Source organism: Struthio camelus, chromosome 14 (assembly GCF_040807025.1).
Source record: "Struthio camelus isolate bStrCam1 chromosome 14, bStrCam1.hap1, whole genome shotgun sequence".
NCBI lineage: Eukaryota > Metazoa > Chordata > Aves > Struthioniformes > Struthionidae > Struthio > Struthio camelus.
In genome coordinates, this window is record NC_090955.1 from 6,000,001 (window position 1) to 6,020,534 (window position 20,534).

The 20,534-nt window shown below is 44.4% G+C and overlaps 1 protein-coding gene across 35 annotated transcripts in view; it reads left to right on the top strand.

The window, feature by feature from the left end:
- The window catches only part of FOXP1 (forkhead box P1), a 388,378-nt gene that overhangs the window by 203,363 nt on the left and 164,481 nt on the right, over positions 1-20,534 (top strand). For 27 of the 35 annotated variants that reach the window (XM_068907674.1, XM_068907678.1, XM_068907673.1 and 24 more), the window contains one exon: positions 19,807-19,988. The exons of 4 other annotated variants lie outside the window; for them this stretch is intronic. In XM_068907674.1, the coding sequence (XP_068763775.1) occupies positions 19,818-19,988 (171 nt within the window). In that variant the 5' untranslated portion in view covers positions 19,807-19,817. Of the gene's footprint in view, positions 1-9,530; positions 9,753-9,857; positions 9,945-19,806; positions 19,989-20,534 lie in introns of those variants that run through there. 4 more of the 35 variants (XM_068907684.1, XM_068907696.1, XM_068907685.1 and 1 more) reach the window with 4 other exon arrangements.

A 20,534-nucleotide genomic window follows, 5' to 3' on the forward strand; every position in this document is an offset into this window, starting at 1 on the left:
CGTTGACATGGTGGCGTTGCAGGCCAGACCGAAGGCTTCTTGCACGCTAGAGAAGGCCCATGGTTCAGGCCAGATGTTTTGCTGAAGCCACTGACTAATGGCTGGACACATCAAAAGTGAGAGATTAGCATCTCTGTAATTTAAAGTATTTTCCTCCCTCCTCTCCCCCGAGTATACTAGTGTTCAAGGCTGCCAAAAAGAGCCTATAGTCTAGCCTTTTAAGTAAAAAGTGTACGAGAAGGAGTGTTTCAGATAACTGTGGATGCCCAGTTTGCCATATGTTGTATAGTTGTGGGTACACCCCAGTGTGTCCAAGTCTCAGTTACTCATGTGCAGGTATTACGGCCTTTTCATGAATAGGGATCTGCGGAGCGGTTTGAATGCGGATTATTATTACTGCTTGCTAGAGACAGAGTTTTGTGCAAGTTGTCTTCCAAACCAGTTTCCTCCAGTAAGCCCTTAAAGGCTTGCGAGACCGTCACCTTTGCGTGTTTTGTCTGAAAAGCCTTAGCGTGTCGTTCCGCGTGCCAAAATTCGCATGCTGTGTTTTCCTGAAAATTGCCTACAGGTTGCCAGAAAAATTGGTGGGAACTGAAATTTCCGAGTTACGAGTTCACACGGCAACTGTGAAGGAAAAAAGCCTATGTGCAAGGTTTTGCAGAACCCTAAATTTTCCCCTTCCGGCTGAGCTCTAATCTGTACTCCCACCGGTGTCATGTGTGCAGACAGCCTGAACAAGCACCCGTGGCTGACGGCGCGCTTCCAGCGTGTGGGCAGTCTGGGGGGAGGCAGAGACAAATGGCAGGGGAAAAAAAGGAGCCCGAGATACAAGCTCTGCCTCGTGGAATCGTTTCAGCGGCTCCTCGGCAGGGGTGGCCGGGGAACGGGGTTCGCTGCTGCTTAGGAGAAATTCAGGGGGTCGTGCAGTGAAAAATGAGCGTATAGGAAACCCCGCTCAGCAGAGCAGGTGTTTAATTTGTGAAACTTCAAGGAGGCTTTCTAGCATCAGCGGGTTTCGGATCGGTCTCCTGTGGTCTCCTCTGCAAAATGGGGGTGACCAGTCTTGTTTCACAGCAGCAGATGTCCTCTGGGGGAGGGCTGGAGACCCTCGGGCATCACCCAGGCACCCTCGTAACCGCGAGTCCGCGTGGCTGATGAGGAAAGCGGGGTGCACGGTGCATCTCTCTGCGTTGGATAGGGCTTGAAGCGGGAGATGTAAGACATCCTTTTGCTGCTACCCATGCTCCCTTCTCAGCTGTAGTTCTAAAAAATAAATTTCACACGTCTTAATTTTACGTTTCTGAAATATTTTAGGGTTTCACTTTTTTATTTTTTCTAAGCCTTAAGCAGTTGCATGTTTGACATGATTTTGTTATCCTAGATGTTATGTTATGATCTGGCACCGAGAGCATTAATTCCTTTATCAGCTCTATTTCCTTTACAGTTGTTCATTTAATTGAGTTCCTCTGTGTATTTTACAAAACAAGATGCATTCATTACAACTTGCAGACCTCAGATAGTATTGTAACATGTTTCAGAAAAATATCACTTTTGTAGATAGTTGTAGAAGTTGGGTGTTTGGTTTATTTTTCAAATGATGGGAGGAAGCAGTAGGAGAAGTCTTGCATGCATAATCAGTAGGAACTTTCCAGAAGCTCTTTATTCTTGCTATTTTCTTTTAAAGCTGTGTTTACTCTAAGAATTCAGCTGAGGCAGTTGAAATATGTGGCTGCAGTGCAGAACAAAATACGCTGTATGTTTTGTTACTCTCCTTGTTCTGCTTTGACTTCTGCAAACAGTTTTAACCCAAAAGCAGAGATCATACACCCTGTGACCGCAGCATTATACAATCAAGTCTAGGGTGCAAATTACCCTCTTATGGCACATCCTGACGTTGAATAGTCTCGTCTTTCTGAGCAGAGTGTAAATAGAGTGTGTCCTTCCCTTTCGCAAGCCCTTGGAGCGGGAAGCCACGTGCGTTGGCTCTGCAGCGCTCGGGAGCCAGAACATCTGTGTGACCATGCACCTGCGTGTGGATGGAGATACTCGAGTAGTGTGTTTAGGGCAGATTTTGAACATCAACGCAGATTCCCACAGTCTTAACCATATAAGGAACAACACCAGTTATAAACTCCTCTGCGCGCAGCTGGCGGTCCAGCAACACAACGGTCATTTCCAGAAGCGTGGAGCCACCTCTGCCTGGCTGGGTGGTGATGTCCCCTTCTGGTCCAGGTGCCAGGCAGCTTGTTTTGGAGAGGTCATAGGGCCACAGTGCTGTTTGCCGGGAGGCTCTTGGTTGTTTTGGCATCGTACTGCAGAAGGGTGTGGGCAGCCATTTCGGGTACGCAGCTGCAGGAATCCTCATGATTCCCAGCTGTTGTTGGCTGAGGCAAGTTGGAGCAGCTGATTTGATGTCCAGTTCCAGTTAGTGCTCTCCTCTCCCTTTCCAGGCTGTCTCCAACAGCAGTTCAGAGAGAGGCCGTTGCTCCTTGGCCGTGGCTGAATGCAGGAGAGGGCTGACAGCTTGGCCTCCTCCAGCCTGACCCAAAAGTAGGCGTTTGTGGTGAGCGTGTGCTGCAAGCAAAAAGTGGCAGCCGCTATGGGAGCAAGTGTTTCATACGGGTGAGGGGTGTTTTGGATACAGAATTTTTCATCAAAGCTTTTTTTTTTTTTTCCTCCTGAGTAGAAACACGTTAGTTTTGCCGGAACTTTTTTAGGGAGGTTTCTTAGGCCCCGGCTGAAATTTTGAGGTTGAAAAAAATCTCAGACTCTTCTTTTTGTTTTGTATTGGGTCAGTGTGGTGAGAACCAACTTCACGTTGGGGTGCTTGGGATCTGAGTGTGCCACTGCTGACCGTGTGGCTGTTGAGGAACGCGTGCCCATATGGCGTACGTGTCTCCTGCACCAAAATCCGGTGGAATAAGATCCTTGCTCCAGACTCGGGCCGGAGCTGTACCTGGGAGGGGGAAAGAAGCCTTAAGACAAAACAGGGGAGGAGGACAACACCTCTTGTGTCCCACTCGTTCTGTTCTGGCTGATGCGAAACCAGTGCATTCGATACTTTTGCACTGTGCGCATGTGTGTGTGTTAGCTTGCACGCAAACGCTCACAGGCACGTGTGCGGTTTCTCTTCTGTATCATGTTGTGCTAGCTGTAATCTGATAGCTATAGGCCTTGGATGGGGCAAGGCAAGAGTCTATATGTTTCCACATAAGCTTAGCTAAGTGCATTTTTCTTATTGTGTTATGGGCCTGATGCTTGAGAAGGGGTTAGATGCTCTCACTTGTGGGTGCTCAGCATTTTTGCAAGTCACCCTGCTCAGAAGTTGGTGTTTCTGTTTTTTACTGGGAAAAAGCATTTTTCCATCTACTTTTCGGCAAACTGAAACCACGAACGAACTTCTGCTTTGTTTTCCACACACACACAAACGCTGGTGGCAGTATGGGAGGGACTGCATGTCTTAGACTGCTCAAAGTGTGTGAAAACAAGGAGACCTAATGAAAATGGCTTTGCAACTTAATTGTAGTGGGTGTGCCCTGTTTGCAAAAAGAAATGAAAGTGCTGGAGGCCGAAGTGCTTTCTTTATCCTCAGAATAGTGGCAAGAGCAGTATAAACTTCCCCAGCCAGTTTTGCCAAGGTGCGGGAGAACTGCAGCCCTCTGCAAAGGCTGGGCAGCCTCTGCTCATTGGAACCCTTTCCATGGACCTTGATGGGACTGGGATCAGGCTCGTCCATCCTTGCTGAGACCTGCCATGGCAGCGTTTTGTGCCGTGGACGTTTCTGTCCTCCGTAGCTGAGCTTCCAAACGCCATTCTGGATGGTGGTTGCTCACATCATATAGTCTCTGGCTGACTACAGTGAGTTTGGGGAAGGGAACGCCCACCAAAGATTCCCTATTCCCATGGTTTTGAGACTCTTGATTTGCACACTGGATGGAGATGCAGACCTCTACATAGCCGGTGTTGAGCCCGTTGAAGGCAGGGGGCTTGTTCCTCTCTTTCTCGAGCCCCTTGAGAGTTGTCCATGACCCCCCTGGGAATCTGCTGCTGGTGGGCTGAGAACATTGCAGTCCTCTGCCATCAGCCTCCTAAGCTACCCACAGCGCCCCATAGAAACGCTACCCATTTTAAATAGATGCTGTTTGCAGCATCTTGGACTTGCTCTGTGAGTATGAGAAATGTTAACATAAATTCTTTAAATAACATCTAGTAGTGTTGAATGCACAGAATTATAAAGCATTTTTATATTCTGAGACTCATTTGCATCTTCACATTAAAAACTGGTTTTCTTTTCAGGGAATGGTTGCAAGATCTGATTTGTTTTGAAATCAAAGCTAAATTTGTGTTCTTGCATTCCTCTTTGCCCTTCATTTGACAAATTTTTCTTGTTCTATAAATATAGAATTGTAAACAAGGGCTAATCCTTAGCAACAACCTGGAAAGTTAACATTTCTCTCCAGCTCCTATTATAATTAATTCAGACACCCTGAATATGATGTGATTTACACACGGTATTCCTAAGGCCAGTAGGTACTAATATCTTGTTAGAGAACTGAGAAAAGAGCACTCTTTTGTGTTCAGCCTATAACATAATTGCACCACATTTTCTTTCATAAGAAGATATTTAAAGATGCTTTTTACTTTACATTTGAAAAATGGAAGGCTTTTGCTTTTGCATTTGGCTGAAATTGTCTTAAATGTGTTTTCCCTCCTGCAGCAGTCAACATTGTCAAAACATTTTGCAAAGTACATTTTAATAATATGGGTTAAGACCATCATTATATTAATTTAATTCTCAGTGTAGGTAAATTTGTAAGATGCTTCCACTTTATCATAAAAGTTTTTCACAATAAACATCTTCATTTTTCCCTGTGCAGAAAAGGCAGAGATACTGTAGTAAATGAAAGAATAAATCCCTTGCGTTAAATTGTTTAAACATAGCTTGAAGAAGTCTTTCTTTCATGGTCCATCCTTTTATTTTATTTAATTTTCATTTAATTTTGTTTACTTCTGTTTATATTTGCTCAGGGAGTGTTTTTGTAGTGTTAATCTATGTAAGCCACATGCAGTTGAATACTGCAGCTCCCAAAAGGCTGTGATTAAAACATTATGGATGTGGCAAGCCACAAATACAAAAGTAAGTTTACATAGATTTTCTCCATAAAATATTTTATTCAAGTTTTGTAATACCTTGGTATCATGGTCAGCATTCCCATAAAAATTCTGTGTTATATGAAATGATACAATCTGTGAAGCATTTCCCATTATGTAGACACCATGTCTTTAAATTATAGCAATTTCTTAAGATTTTAAAGCAAAATGAGCTCTTAGAAGTGTGATTAATAGCAGGGAATGAGGCTAACATTGGGTCATCAGTGGCACTCCATTACAAAAAAGGTTGGACTAATAAAAGCATCCATCTATTTGACCAATAAAGCATTTGAATGATATGCTTATAGTTTTTATCATACCGTAGTTACTTTGTGCTGAATAAACTGTGATTTTACGTGCTGGAGAAGGAGCGTGGAACGGGCAGCGCAGCTGAGGTAAGAGCAGTTGTCTCGAGTGTGGAAATACCATGACTTTTATGTGAAGCCTGATGTTTTTAGATGCCTTCCGGTGGCGGTGCCTGAATTTTTGAAGCCCCTGGGAAATGTCTGAAGGCCCCGTGAGCCAGGCGCACCGTCGTGGGGTGAGGCCGGCCCTCGCTGTCCTGCCGGCAGGGCAGAAAGGACGGTATTGTGTGTAATCATTAATTCAGGGGTAAGTCCCCGGCAGCGCAGACACCAGCAGACCAGGAAACGGGGCAGCCCTTCTGCTTCCCCGGTGCGCTGACTCCGGCTCCTGGCTCGAGTCGCGCCTTTTCTCCGATCCGGTACCGTGCTGCCAAACCGATGCTTTAAAAAATATGCAATTGGCTGAGCAGTAAGACATTTGGTGTGAGAGTTTTTTTGATATTAGTCTTATTAGTAGGTCCTACTGATTTCCTGCTTTTGAACTTTTTTTCCTAACAAAAGGCTAAATATTTTCTGAGGAAGAAGGCTGAGGTTCTTAGCTAACCGGAGATGTCCAGATGGTGTGAAGAAAAGTACTCAATATTCTAAAACTTGGGAAAAAATGATGAGGGAGGAGGCTTCTGGCCACCGTGCTGTTTGCATGTGCGGTGACAGGTGAGAGGAGGTGGCTGCCAGACTCAGCTAAGACTTTGGATTGAGATGGTTTTGAGATGGTTTTGAAATTGAAATGGTTTTACCCGCTTCTTTGCGGTAACGTTGGTACTTGTTAGTACGTGCCGGCGCCATGAAGGAGGGGCTTCAGTACGTCTGGGAGAAAAGAAGATGCGGTATATACCACAGGCACGTCCTCTGCCCATTGCGCTAGGAAAACAGCTTAAAGAGCTTGTTATCCTTATTTTACAAACGAGAGGGATGAAGTGACTTTCTGGAGATGACACGCAGAGGTGGTGTAGAGGAAGGGCTGTAACCCGGGACCCCAGACTTCTGGATTAGCCCCTGTCCGTAGGACCGTCCATCTTCTCCCTGCACTTCGCATCTTTCCTAACCTTCAGTCTAGAGAAGTTTGAGAAACCCCTTTGAAAGCAGCGTAGCGATGGCCAGCTTCTTGAGCGTTACGGGGCTGAGAGACAGGAAAGGAAACGCTTTCCTTGGAAGGTGGGAAGCGCTGGGACTTCGGCATTTGAGCTGGGTAGCAATGCGAAGCAGCATGTGGTAGTACCGCGGCGTCGAGGGGGACGTTGGCCAGGGGCAGCTAGGGGCCAGAGGTTTCTACTGCGAGAAGACGACTTCAAAGAAAGCCTCACTGGGGTTAATGACACGGAGCTGGGGAGATCTTTGGAGATCTGAGAATGGTAATTGGAGGCGAAAGCAAGAGGGTTGAGGATGGGAGAGATAAAGGAGGAGGAGGAGAAGAGGGCTGAAACATGCCTTGCTGCTTCGGTGTTACGTGCTGCTAAATATAGGTAGCTACACAGGGAGCTGGAGCGTGCGTGAGTGTATGTGTATAAAATCGCACGCGTACACATACATGCTGGAAGGGATTGAGTTGTGTAGAAAGACATTGCTTTGTTTGTTTGTTTTAGGGGAGAAATTAAAATTTTGCATCCCCCCTTTAGCCGTTGGGGCTTTTTTATGTAAATACATCTTTTGCATCAGTGGTTTGGCCAGTAAATCTTGTTCCGTAAAACACGTTAAAGTGATTTCGACTGCTTTTTCTGCCCTTTATCGTAACAGATGCGTGGATGTCTCTTTTCCTCTGCTGCCTGTTGTCCTGAGGTTGCAAAGAAAGCCTGCAAAGGCTTCTTGTTTGTTGTTGTTGAAGGGGAGGGGAAAAAAAACCCTCAATCCACAGAAGAGTTAACAGGATTTCACTTGATGTGCTCGTTTATGCAATGAGTAATGCGAGGTTGGTAACTGCAAATTGTTGTTTATAAGCAAACATGGCACTGTGTAAACAAGCAGGCCTGGTCCCCAACTGGTTTGATTTCATGGTGGTCAGCAGCTGATATATGTAACATCCAACCTTTCTGCCTCTCTAAATGTCAGAAGAATGACTGTTTGTTTGTCTTGAGTTCTTCCCAGCTGTTTACTCTGTAATGCATTTGCCTCAACCTTGATTCCCTAAGAGTGGCCCCTTTCTCCTCCCTGCTCTGTTTACATTAGTCCTGCCCCGAGTGTCACCTATGAAATCTGTTGATTATTCCACCTGGTTAATGTTAAATTGCTCTTGCAAGATGATGTGTTTGTTCATAAACACAAATGCTGGGCCCCTTGTTTACTGTACCCATGGCAGCAATCAGTTATTAAACAAATATTGCTTTGTTTGCGGGTGTGAGCAGCAGTTTATCCTGCAAGGTCTGGAAAAAAAACCTTTAAATGCTGGGATTTTGATAAAGGAGAAAAAGGGGAACTTGTCCCTGGAATGTGGTTGAAACTGCCTTCGGTTTGCTTTTCTTATCTTTAACTTGGGTGAAGGGGCTAGAAAGATTAGCAAGTTGTTTGGTTTTTCCAAGAGATTTCCTTAGTGTAATGATATCTATCCAGTTGTTTGCTTTTTTCAGAAGGGAGAGAGCACTCCTGCAAGACGACTAGCACAATATTAGATGGCTGATGGCTAGAAAATTCGGTATGGAGCAAACAAGGAGTTAGAAGGTCTAGGACAAAGATATAGGGCTATGAACCAGGTAACCACCCCAGAAGTACAGTCTTTGAATTGTGCTAAGTGTTTTGGGTTTTTTTTTTTGTTGCTTTCCCTGTTTTATCATGTCTCGATTGTAATTGATGCGTATGCTCTCTATGAAGTTTGGAAAGGAAAAGCTTTCACTTTTATTTCTGAGATGATTTGAGGAAAAGCGCTGTTCTAAAAGCAGAATGGGGAGAAAATACCAAAATAAAATAAAAAAAAAGCGCTCTGTCACTCCTCCTCCTGCAAATGAGAGCTGCTTTTATTCTGCCTATGACTGGAAAACAGCGTTTACATCTGCTAATTTCTGCATGCTGGCTCTTTGCTCTTTGGTTTCCGAGAGCCCTGATTAGAGAGAGCCCTCCTAGCAGTTGTTGCTTTTGGGTTGTTTTGCAAATGAGCAAGAAAAACTCACGCCGTCTTTGTTTTTCAAAATTATTGTTTGTTATTGTTCCTGAATACAGCTTGGATTTCTAATACCAGGCAGGACCTGTTAGCACTAACAATAAATTGTTGGAGCTCTGCACACAAAGGGAGTAAACCTACTTGAATGACCTTGAGAAAGAAACGTTAACTCTTTTTGTGTAAAGGTGGTGTCTGTTCCTTTATATGCGAATGATGTGAATTAGCCATTAAAATACATTGAATATATATTTATAAAAAGCTTTTGAAGGATAAAATGAAATAATTGTCCTTTTCATCCCCTGCAAAAGCAAGCAACAAAATATGCATAAAAATTGGGATATATTTTATTCGCTAGCTCGCACCGGTGGACCAAACATATTGTTCGTTTTGGCTGCTAGAGCAGTCACAGAGCTCGAGGTGAAGCGGGAGCTACTCGAAGTGTGTAACCGAACACGCCGGCCGTTAATTGACTAGCATCACTGTGCTGACTCGAACCTCCTCTGTAATAAACTAGGGGAAAACGGTGACATGCAAATTGCATCGTGCAGAAGTACTGCAAAGCTGCACCTGCCTTAGAGGTGGCTTTTAAGTTCTGGAGACTGAGAGGGAATTTAGAGACACTTTTCATGGAGATAGGTATGGAGAGTGGGATTGTAATTAATCTACGATCAGCACTTAGTCTTGCAAGGTTTGCTATTGTCTTGCTGTAGCACTGCTACCACATAGGCTGACCGTACTTGCGTATTTGTTAAAGGCAACTTTGGGCTTTTTCTTGAATAGTCTAGTCACCTTTTTTTTTCTGTACGAGAGATTGGGAGGGTTTACACCGCAAGCTCCGGGCAGCGTGCACACGAGCGAATAACAAGTCCTCAGCTGTGAGAACAGTTCTGTATTTTCTGTTCCTCTTTAGCACGTAGTTGTGGTGAATACCGCAGGCGGCGTGCACGGGGCTGGGGCGAGCAGGTGGCACCTCCTGCGCGATGTGGGGCAGGAGGCCGGAGGCGGAGGCAGGTCTGTGCAGCCATTCGTGCTCGGCCCTGCTGCAGAGTCAAGCGTCCTTCCTTGCGGAGGAGCGTATCTCTAACGCAGACGGAGCTTACATCCGAGTCCGTACAGTAGCAGTCACAGAGCAGGGTGCTACAATGAAGGTATGGGGTTTTGCTTGGTTTGGGGTTTTTTTTAGGTTTTTTTTTTTTTTTTTTTTTGCCACTGGCTGTTCCTTTCGCTCCAAATAAATGTCACCTCTCTCCCAGCGATGATAAGGATGATTTCTGTCAAGCTGAAGGTTGAAAGACAGCTCTCCCCAAGAGAAAGAGAGGAACCTCGCTCTGCTGATGATTGTATGTAAATGGATTACATAATATTTGCCAGTTGGTTGGAAGTGGCCCAGGTCTAGAGCTTTTATGCAACTATGGCATGATCCTCGTGCTGAATATGGATTTTAATAGCTGTCAAATTGAGAGGCGTAGATTGAGATAGAGCCAGCTTTGCAAAGGGAGTTTGTTCATCTGAGGTGAGACCGGGAGCAATCCTTACGTGGTCGTGTAAAAGGAAGGGAGGATGCGAGAAGCCCGTTCCTGGGAAAGCAGAGTTGTCTGTCGTCTCTGCGTAGCCCTTGGGGTCCCCAGTAAATACTGGGTAATGTGAATGGGCAGAGAGAGGTCTTTTGTGGGCCCTATTTGACAGGCAGGTGTAAGGTGGTGTTTTGCAGCTTTTGTATCTGGGGTCATCCATCAAGTTAACGGACCAAGAGCCTGGATGCAGGTGTAGCTTTCGTCAAGGAGAGAAATAGGGAGGAATACAAGGAAACAGAAGGAAAGCTGTAGCTTACACCAAGGAAAGCCGTTGTCTTTGCAGCTTGCTATGTTTTGGTGCACTAGCTCTTTGTGGGCACCAGCTCTAGCTGTTTTTGAACAGAACAAGTGGCAACCTCATGATGTCCGTTTCAGTTAATTTTCCTTGGATTTGCTCGTCCTCTGTTCTTACCGTTTGTGGTCAACTACACCCTTTGGTTCCCTTTGGCAGAACCGATTTCCTTAGGGGTAACTGAAATGACTAATTTCTCTGAGAAGTTAAGTTGTTTGACCACGATTTCACAATGAGTCAGTGTGGCACAACTGGGATTAAGACTCCTGGCTCCTGTTCCTTTCTTCTAACCACTGGTATCTTAAATTTCAACTCCTGCAGAGCATCACTCAGCCTTTCACTTCGCTGCCTCTAAACGATTTCAGGTTCCTGTGGCCTTAACAATAAACACTATTGCTTAAAAGAAGTGACTCTGTCTGTGTTAGCCGCACGCAAAAATGGTGAAAGAGGTTTTGTCATTGTATACAGTTAAGAAAAGAAATTCGAGTCCAGGCAGCCTGCAAATAGATGGGAGTAGCGAAAGCTGCCGTTCAGGAGGCTGGGGGGTGGCGAGTTCAGGTGAAGGGAGGTTGAGCTTCTCGGTGGAGTGCTCCACAGGGATGAGCTGAGGCCACCTACGTCCTCCTTCAGTTGGCCAAGGCGGTGTGCCCGAGCACGTCTAGAAAGCCTCAGCTGTTAACTCGCTGGCTGAATTCAATTATGACTTCACGTTTCCCCTCCCTGCCCGTTTTCTGCCTCTCCTCTCCGTCGCCCTGCATCCTCCAGGAGAGCTCCCTTCGGCCCAAGGGGCGCGGGGAGGCGAGCGGCCCCTTGCGAAGCAGCTGCCGGCACCGTGCGGAGAGCCTCCGCAGGGCAGCCTGATTTGTTTCCCTTCCCCGGGAGGCTCGGCGCATCACCTCTGCGATAACGCTCAACCTCCGCTGAGCCAGGGCTTGGGATGAGCCCAAGTTAGACCCAGCAAGTCCCCGCTGACGGTGCGAGCGCTGCGGCTCCGTGGGAGGCTAACCCCAGAACATACCGGTGATAATTCCAGTTCTTCTGCACCCTTTATTTCCTAAGCACTAAATGAAATTTCGGATTTCAGATAGGTCTAGACATATACAGTGCACGATAAAGTTGATAATACATTAATCATTTTTAACAACAGGTAATATGCATAATTTATGGTGTTACAGTGCTATCTTTTTTGATATTTATGATGGATAATGCTCAGTTTTTGCCCTCATATTACTGCTTTAAATTATACCACAAGAAAATTAATGAGAAAGTAGATTTATGGGTTTCATTTGTTTGTCAATTCGGAAATTAATTGGGTGTTAATTTTAGCCGTCCCTCATCAGACCAGGTCTTTAGTATGTGTGCATTACTTTGCATTCATTGAAGCCTACCTCCCATTTACTGTGGGTCACTAGCTTTGCATACATTAAAATAGCCCTCAGGCTCATTCTCTTGATTACTTTTTGAACTGCCATGCATTAGAAAATTTACGCCTTTCTGTTATAATTATGAAAATTCAGTATTGGAAGATGGTGCTTGCATAACAGCAAGTATACAGTCTTGCTCGGCTGTGCAATATCGTATAGCAAATCCCAATACGTTTTTGTTCTAATCCTAGAAAATAGCACTCTTGACAATCTTTGTTGTGCAAGTTTCAGCCTTTGAAATTTCAAGGATCCATTTTAATGCGCTGAATTACCTCTTTAAGCTGAGGAAATATCAAAGGATTTCACCTCCTATCTTTCTCTGTCTCTTTGTTTCCTCTTTTCCCACTTCCCATGTGTGTTCTTCCCTTTCCGTGCTCCAGGTTTGCCTCTCGTCCTAGGAACGCTGTTGTCAGACGTGACTCAGCATCGCTTTTCAGGAGAGCAGAATCTGACTGGTTCTATTTCTTACTATTTTGATTGATTCTTAAAGATCATCTTGATTGCTCTTTTAATGCCATTCTCCTTTCTCATGCTCCTGCAAAATTCAGGAACCGCCAATAGTGTGTAGGCGAGTGGCCTTCAAAGGGGTAAGCCTGAAGTTTTATCCAAAAAGTACCCTTATGTACTGACAGTTGATCTATAGTTAGTTAGTACATAATTATACCTAAAATACACCCTGTCAGCAGGATAAATGACGGCTACTGAAAACTCTAAAAGCATGATGGGTATTCACCCATCTGCAACGAAGGGAGCTGAGGGTTTTGTAAGTTGAGAAAGACTGGTGAGTTCAGAGTGATCTGATTTAGTTAAATCATGCCATATGTTGGGATGGCTCTTTCTAATAGTCTTGCTAACCACAAACACAGGCATTGAAAAGTCATCTGGTCCACCTGGATAGTTTGGGCTCCCCTCCCCGGCGTTATGCCTGTATTTAGAGCGGTGGCAGCCCTCGAGCTGCTCGTGTGAAGCTGGCTGATTCACAGTTAATTGTGACATGGTGTAATTTAGTAAATGAGCAGCTGAACATCTGTACGCCTTCCCCCACGGTAGATCAAAGCCTCACCTTTCGCAAGGCTTTTAATTTCCACTAGTGCATCCTTATTCTTTTACCAAACTCACGGATGGCGGAACGGTATGTTCCTCCTGTGCTGCCAGCCAGCTCACCAACCTAGGGACAGCCCATCGGCTGGCCTAAACGAGGTGTTTTGGCACCCATCGGCTGGAGACCGGCCCTCTTGATTTGGGAGCATGTTCCTGGAAAAGCTCAGGAGAGCTGGTGGTGGGATGTGGTGCTGGAGGCGCTTTCCCCCGCAGGACACGTGCTCTGCAGACGCGGGGACTCAAATGGACCTCCTGTGAATTCAGTGGTGTCCTGGGAAACCTGTCACGGTCCTCGTTCCTGAGAGAGCAGTTCTGGGAGCACCAGGCTGCTTTTGCTTTGGCTTTGTACCTGCGCTGTTGGTAAGAGGCAGCTTTGCTCGTGCTTTGTTTTGCCTTGCCGTTCACGTGCTGGAGCACGTTAATTTTCACGAGGCAAAATCCTGCCTTTGCAGTGTTGCGTTGTCATGAAACGCTTCCCCAGCCAGCATTGCCTCTCACAGTTAGACAGAGAAGTGCTCAAAAGTTAGTCCCGAGCTTGCTTGGGGGAACTGCTCGCAACAGATAGTTGCAGTGTTTACTTGTAAAGGATGTATGGATGGATGATATGCCTGCTGGAGTCTCAGACTTTAGGGCTAGATCTCTGTCATTTAATCACTTAAAGCCTATTTTACCATTAACTCTTCTGTCCATAAAAGTAGAAATACATTTTATAAATCTGTGTTTAGTTTAATTTACACATCCTTTCATGGCTGGGCCGAGTTCTTTAAGGGCATTTATTCTGCTTCATATAAATAATTGATCAGCCAAGTTAATTTACTTCTGCCTGACTTGGTCAACCTTAATTAACTGCCCTGGAATAAAGACTGAACTTTTTGTTAGCTTAAAATCTTTCACAAATGTGACAAAGAAGGGATGTATTATGACAACATTTTTGCTCTAGCTCTGTTCCCGGGGGACAGAAATGTTGAATGATCTTTATGTGCATGTATTTGTAAAAACTGCTAAAAAATAATAGCCAAAATACAAACATCAGCCTTGCAAGTAATTCTGAAGTGTTCAGGCTATGTTCTGCAAGTGTGTTCCGGGTCAAATCTGGAAGGAAAATATCACCTAAGGAAAATCTTTAAGGCCCAGAGTTTTTTTAAAGGTGGTGAGATTCTTACAGATGTGGATTGGTGCCTGTTCAAGATTCTTAAAAATGTCTTACCAGATGCTTCCACGTATTGTAAGGCATCTGATACATTTGAATATCTGTCCGTTAGTCTTTCAAACTTGCAGTGGGTCTTTATTCTGACTTCTGCTTTGGTAAGTAAATCCTCCCTCATGCTGACACTAAACAATGCTGCTTAGTCTTCAGAAACGATGCTAGTAGGAGAATTGCAGAAATTGCACATTTCAGTGCCTGCCTCCTGCTTACTAATATCCATGCTTAACCTTGCTCATCTGAATGGGCCAGTGGAGCTAAGAGATGTGTATCTGCAGCGTCTGGTCTTTGTCACGTGTTACAAATTTTTCCTTTTTATGAAAAAGCACAGAACATTTTCAAAATTAGGCTTCCTTCAGGTTCTGTCTTTTCAGTTCAAAACATCCCCAGTGGAGACCTCAGAAAGGTCATTTTGACTTAGCCAGAATTCACATCCAACCTATGTTTTTTCAGTTTTTGACCAGGTCCTTAAGAAATGAGCTGTTCTCTACTTCTCTCCCAGTCATTTGGAAGACGATTAACTATTCTCCTTCCGTTGACAGTGCGCATTGCTCTGGTTTCTCGCCACTGAAATTTTTCCCCGTTACTTTGAACATAACATATTAACCAGTGATATGGGCTACACTTTGCCTTTTAATTTGGCTGTGCATCAAAACTAGACAAGGTTTTGTGCAGGTTAAGACCAGAATTTTGAGAAAGTGGTCACTGCCATGAGATTTTTAGACAAAGTTGATATAAATCAGTTGAGAACAGTTCTCTTCACATGATCTTCTTGATTTCAGGATGAACTTTTACGAGGACAACCGTGGAAGTTTGTTGTGTTCTTCACACTGGAACTTAGCTTTGATCCCTTCGTAGGGAAAACCATCTTGTATCATCTTTAATAATCTTAAGAGTCATTCTAGATCCCTCCGAACTTGGAGTAGTGTAGAATTTTTTGGAAAAAAAGAAAGATAATTATACTAATAAGAACTCATCTATTTAAAGCCATACAAATAACTTTTCATTTGCAAAATTGTTAGGAGAATCATTCTGCTTTGTAGAACTCATGAGACGTGCTTTTTTGCCACTAACTTTCTTAAGTCAGAACATTGTATCTTGTATGTCATGGAAGTTTTTGCAGATTACTATGTTTCGTATAGTCTGTCATTATGCATTAAAGTTTCTTCAGTACTATTTTAGTTAGTTAGGTTGTATTCAGATCAGACTCACTGATGGTAATGCTAGACCTGAATCTTCAGTTCATTTCCTGCAGAATATCATCTTGCTGCATAAAGTCAACCTTGCTTTGCGTTCTTCTTTCAAAATTTTGAACGACGGACTTCACTAATAGGCTTGTCTAAAGCCTGTTTCTGTGTGCTGAAGAGAGACAATTATCTCAGCCATCCTCAGTGTACTATCACCTTAGCTCATTTGGGTGTGCTCGAGAAGACAGATAGTAATCACTGTTGCAGAAAGCTCTTGCAGGTTGATTTTCATGACATGATGCCTAATGATCAAACCGAATTGTGATTATTTATATCAATGCACATTTAACTACAGTGAAGAAATAAATAGTTTTATCTTATCTCCCTTGAAAATCCTATTTTCTGTTTGAGGTATTTTAGCAAAGTGCATTTGTTTTGTATTGTTTTCCAGTTGGGGCTATGTTGAAGTTGAGCGCCCAGGAATGTTTAAATGTTTAAAGCAAAATTTACACAGAGATGTTCATCTTTTTTTTTTTTTTTTAATAATTTTTGAGTGGACAAAACCCTGAAAGTTCAAATCATCATAATTTTCTTCTTACTGTTTGGATGTTGTCTTTGCAAACGCCATTTGCAGCTCCATTTTCTTGATAGCTGCTGCTGATCCTCCTGAATGTATAAGGTGGGCATGGCCAATAAAAGGTTCAGAGCCTACATTGTGCAGCTCAGTGGCTAATAGTGACCAGCTTGGTGACTTTAACATGTAAAATGGAACATGAAGTTTTTCATGGAAAAGGTTCTCAAAAACTCAGTGATCTTTTTGTTACGAAGTACTATAAATAATCCTTCCTTCTGCTAGTCCTACAGGTTGGAAAAATTGTAGCAATTTCTACTGTTGTTTCTTTCCAGGAGCATTTTGCAATCTTAGAGGCAATAAATAATTTCTTGACCAGTTTGTTTGTGAATTATTTCCTGAGTCCCAGGGATATTTGGCTCAGAAGGGCAAGCCAACAAATTGTGATCAGGCAGTGATAGATCTGCTGCTCAGTGGTGCACATTCTTCTTGCCGTTGTCAGAGGCATCTCAGGGCTTCGGGCAGGGCTTTCTCTGACCCTCCTTAGTAGTTTATCCAGGTTCCTGCTTCCTGTCAACTTGTTGCATTGGAAGTGTTTGGAAACAAAATATCCTTCTTTATTCTTCAGGCATGTGTTTATTTTTGCATCTCTTTCCGTTATGGTATCGGATGAAGGCACCTGCTACCAGTTCTTTAGGATGTCCTTCCTCAGTCAGCTTGGTCTACCCTAGGACCTTCTGAGTGTGACATGTGTTGTTGACGTGCCATCCCCTGTTTGCCATCAGGCATCACAGCGATCAGAGACGAGTCCATGAGTTTAACTCGCTAAGCCAGTCGTACATGTTCATCCTTGTCCAGATCTTCAGCTGAGACAAATTAACGTAATGTCCATTTACTCCAGTTGAAGCTTGACCCCAAATTTAGATGGAAGGAAAAGGATTATATCAGTTCCCTCTTTTTGATTCATCTCTGGTTAAAAGTGATGTGTCCTTTTTGTAATGCAGCATGTAAAAATTGTCTGGTGTACCTTGGACTAATTTGTGAGCTGGCTGGAGATTCTCTCCTTTCTGTGTTTCTGAAGCAACCTGTGCTGTGCAATCACTACTGTATCGGTAGTCCAGGGCTGTGTGTTATGTGGGTGGAGTAAGCACAGTTATTTAGACCTTACCATGTCTGTGAGTTTCCCTGATAGTGCCGAAAATGAAAAACACACCATGCTCCATCTGTGTCAGAACTGGATCACGTTAAAACGAAAAAGCATTTGCTGGTGCCGTTAGGAAAGTTTTGGGTTAGTTTAGATCTCTGAAGCTTTTGCAGGAGAGTTGACAGAAGCACTGTAATGAGCCCCCAGGCCCTTTTGTCTCTTTGCATAATTCGAAGATTTCACAAAACAGATTGAAAGAAGTTTCCACAGACCAGCTGAAATTTATTTAAATGTAATCGGAACGTTTGAATCTGTCCTACCACCTTCCATAGGCTCGGACGGCAGGCAGCGTGAATAGCTCCCTTCATGGCTGGAGCGGGGTCCTGCTAATGAGTGGCTCCCCCTGCCTCCGGTGTCAATCACAAAGCCCTCGTTAGTCAGCTGCTTCTCACTGATGACATTTTGATTATCAGCTGTATGGATCACCATTATGAATATCTAAAGCTACCAAATTAATCAGTGGCCTGGTATTTGTGCGTTCGGCTGGAGTGGGCCTCTAGGCCGAGCCGAACGAGAACTGGGGTTTGATGTTGAATGTCACCTCTGGCTGGCAGCGAGGCCACTCTGGCAATGCTCGTGGCAGCGGCTGCCTGCTCTGAGCCTTTAACCCAAGGGAGCCGATGCTGGAGGGGAGAACCGTTGTCTGCAGCAGGCGTTGTGCCTTAGGTGGCCAAGGGCTCTCGATTATGCTGGTATGAATTTTCTGGGGAAAGTACTTTCCCCTAGTATTTTTCCATTAGAAAATTGCTTTCTCTCTCCTTTCCTGATTGATATTTTCCCTTATTGTGCTGGCAGGGGGGATTTTCTTCTAAATCAGGGTAGAGTTACCGACTTCAAACAGGTTCCTCCTTAAATATGAACTTTTCATTTCCGAAAGCAAGCTGTCGAGCACAAATTATCTACTTCTCCGGACTGCTCATGTAAACGTAAGGCAGGTCTCCACAGGGGAGTTACAGCAGAGTAGTGCAGGGCGTGAATTCATGGCACAGCAGTTGTTCCCCAGTAATCCCCAGGTGGGAGCACGCCAGGCTCTGTCTTGGGGGTAAAGCGATTTGCTTTCAAAGTTAACTACCATGCACAAAGGCGTTTGGCTCACGTTAAGAGTGTGCACGCAGTGAGTTAGTACGGAGTGGGAAATGTGCTCCGAGTATGCCCCTTGGCTTACCCTCTGCCGTCTTCCCCGCTGGATCAGACCTCCAAACAGCCACCCTCACACCAGGCCAGGGAGGCCTTCAAGCAGCACCCTTGCTGTCCTCTTCAGACTGCAATTTTGCAGTTGCCTCCTGATGATGTTGTAGGCAACGTTTTGCCTCAGGGCTGCGGGATGGAAATGGTTGCGTGTTGGTGGAGCGTGTTGCAGGGAGGCAAGATTTTCTCCCTGCCTCCTTTCAAGGTGTTTTGTAGAGGGGGAGTGATGCTGGAAAAGCACCTTGTCGTTTCAGTGCTGACCAAAGGGCTGGTCTGCTCCAGGTGGTGGTGGTGGTGGTGGTGGTGGTGGTTGTCGTCGTCCCTGCACAGGGTGCTGCCACAGCCAACATGACCTGGTGTCCGTGCTGGTGAGAGTGGGTGGATGAGGGAGAACGGGAGCACGAGTGGAAGGAAGGGTGGGTCAGCAGAAGTAGATTAGGTCAATAATTTCTGTAAGTTGGTGCCTGGCAGATGGAAATGCCTATAAAACAACTCATAAAAACATCTCTAAGAGAAAGGTCAGTGCAGCTGAAAACTGGCAAATTTGCCTTGTTTGGGGGTCTCGTTGCTCACAAGCACTGCCAGAGAAACACGTGTGAAGTCTAGGACCTCCGTGGTGGGCAACGGTGGGGTCATCCTCGCTCTGCAGCCAGCGACCAGCTGATGGGCTTTTTCCGTGCGGCGTTATAAAACACCCAGGGACGGAAATCCTCAGAGTTACGCAGCCATGCCAGCTGGCTGTGAATATGAAGACAATGTTTAACCAAATACGTGGTTTGTTGCAAATAACTCTTCGCTGCAGTGCCTTAGTGCTAAGGCACATGCAAAGTCAGACCAGATCTATAGCCAAGAAACTTACCCTCGTTCTGTGATCAACTGAACGAATTCTAACATGCGAAGAGGTTGCTCCAAGGGAAAACTGATGGTGCTCAGCACATCGTGGACGCAGCCTAAATTACCCTTATTCAGATCATAGGAATAAAAGGCGCTGATTTGGCAGTATCATGGTGTGAAGGGACACTGAAATACTGACTGCTCGGCTTCACCTCTCAGCGCCTACGTACTGCATATCAAATTTTTGATACTGTCCATAATGTGTTGCAAAGGGTGACTCATCGGTTTCAAAGACAGAAAAGCATCCAGATGTAACTAGAGAAATTTAATTATGGATTCTGTGTGTTCATTCGAAAATATTTTTTTTTCTCTAAGGGAAAAAAGATGTTGAGCAAATAATGCTATATTTAGAACAGAACTTACTTACTAAAATTATAGCTTTACCAACAGATAAATAAACATAAACTAGTAGCATGAACCATTAATGAAAGATAAATCGTATGAAGGGAAATGACAAATGTTTACAGTTTTGGCAGGATTTAAAACAGGGCATGTCTCCTTATATACAGCAACTGTTTTAACAGCTGCTTTTCCCCCCCCCCCCCTTCCCTAAATTATTTCAGGTTTTTGAGTCATGATGCAAGAATCTGGGACTGAGACAAAAAGTAACGGTTCAGCCATTCAGAATGGAGCGAGCGGTGGCAACCATTTACTAGAGTGCAGCCTACGGGAAGTGAGATCAAACGGCGAGACACCTTCAGTTGAAATTGGGGCTGCAGATTTAGCACATCTTCAGCAACAGCAGGTACTGTAACATATATTACAAATTTCCTACTTACAGCAAAAGCGTAGCGCATTTAACCCTCAAAACCCTTTGAATTTGCCCGTCAGAGGATGCTTTTAGGACTTGCCGACGACATTCCTTACATCGTTGTCTGCGGAGGATTGCAAGCGTAATGCAAAGGGAAACGTTAGATTTTTCTTCCAGGGTTTGTTTTCAGGCATTCCCTGGAGAGATGCAAAGATCAGAGCTCGCTTCCATTGCCTGCGTGTGCCTGGTGGCTGTAATTGGGCGAACTGCCGTATACAAATAACTGGTTTCCCAAATAATGTCACAGGGTGGAAAATACACTAACGTGAAGTTTTGTTTTTGCAACAAATTTTAATATAACCTAGCAACTTCTATCAACAGAATGGTTTCTATTAGTGAAGAAGTTTGGGGGGGTATCTACCGCAGCAAAACTTAGAAGAAATAAATAAATTAATCACGTGCCAGGACTATTTTCACTGCAAAAGAATCAGAGCAAAATTATGTATTAATGTTTTCCCTTTGTGTTTTAATTATTGTATT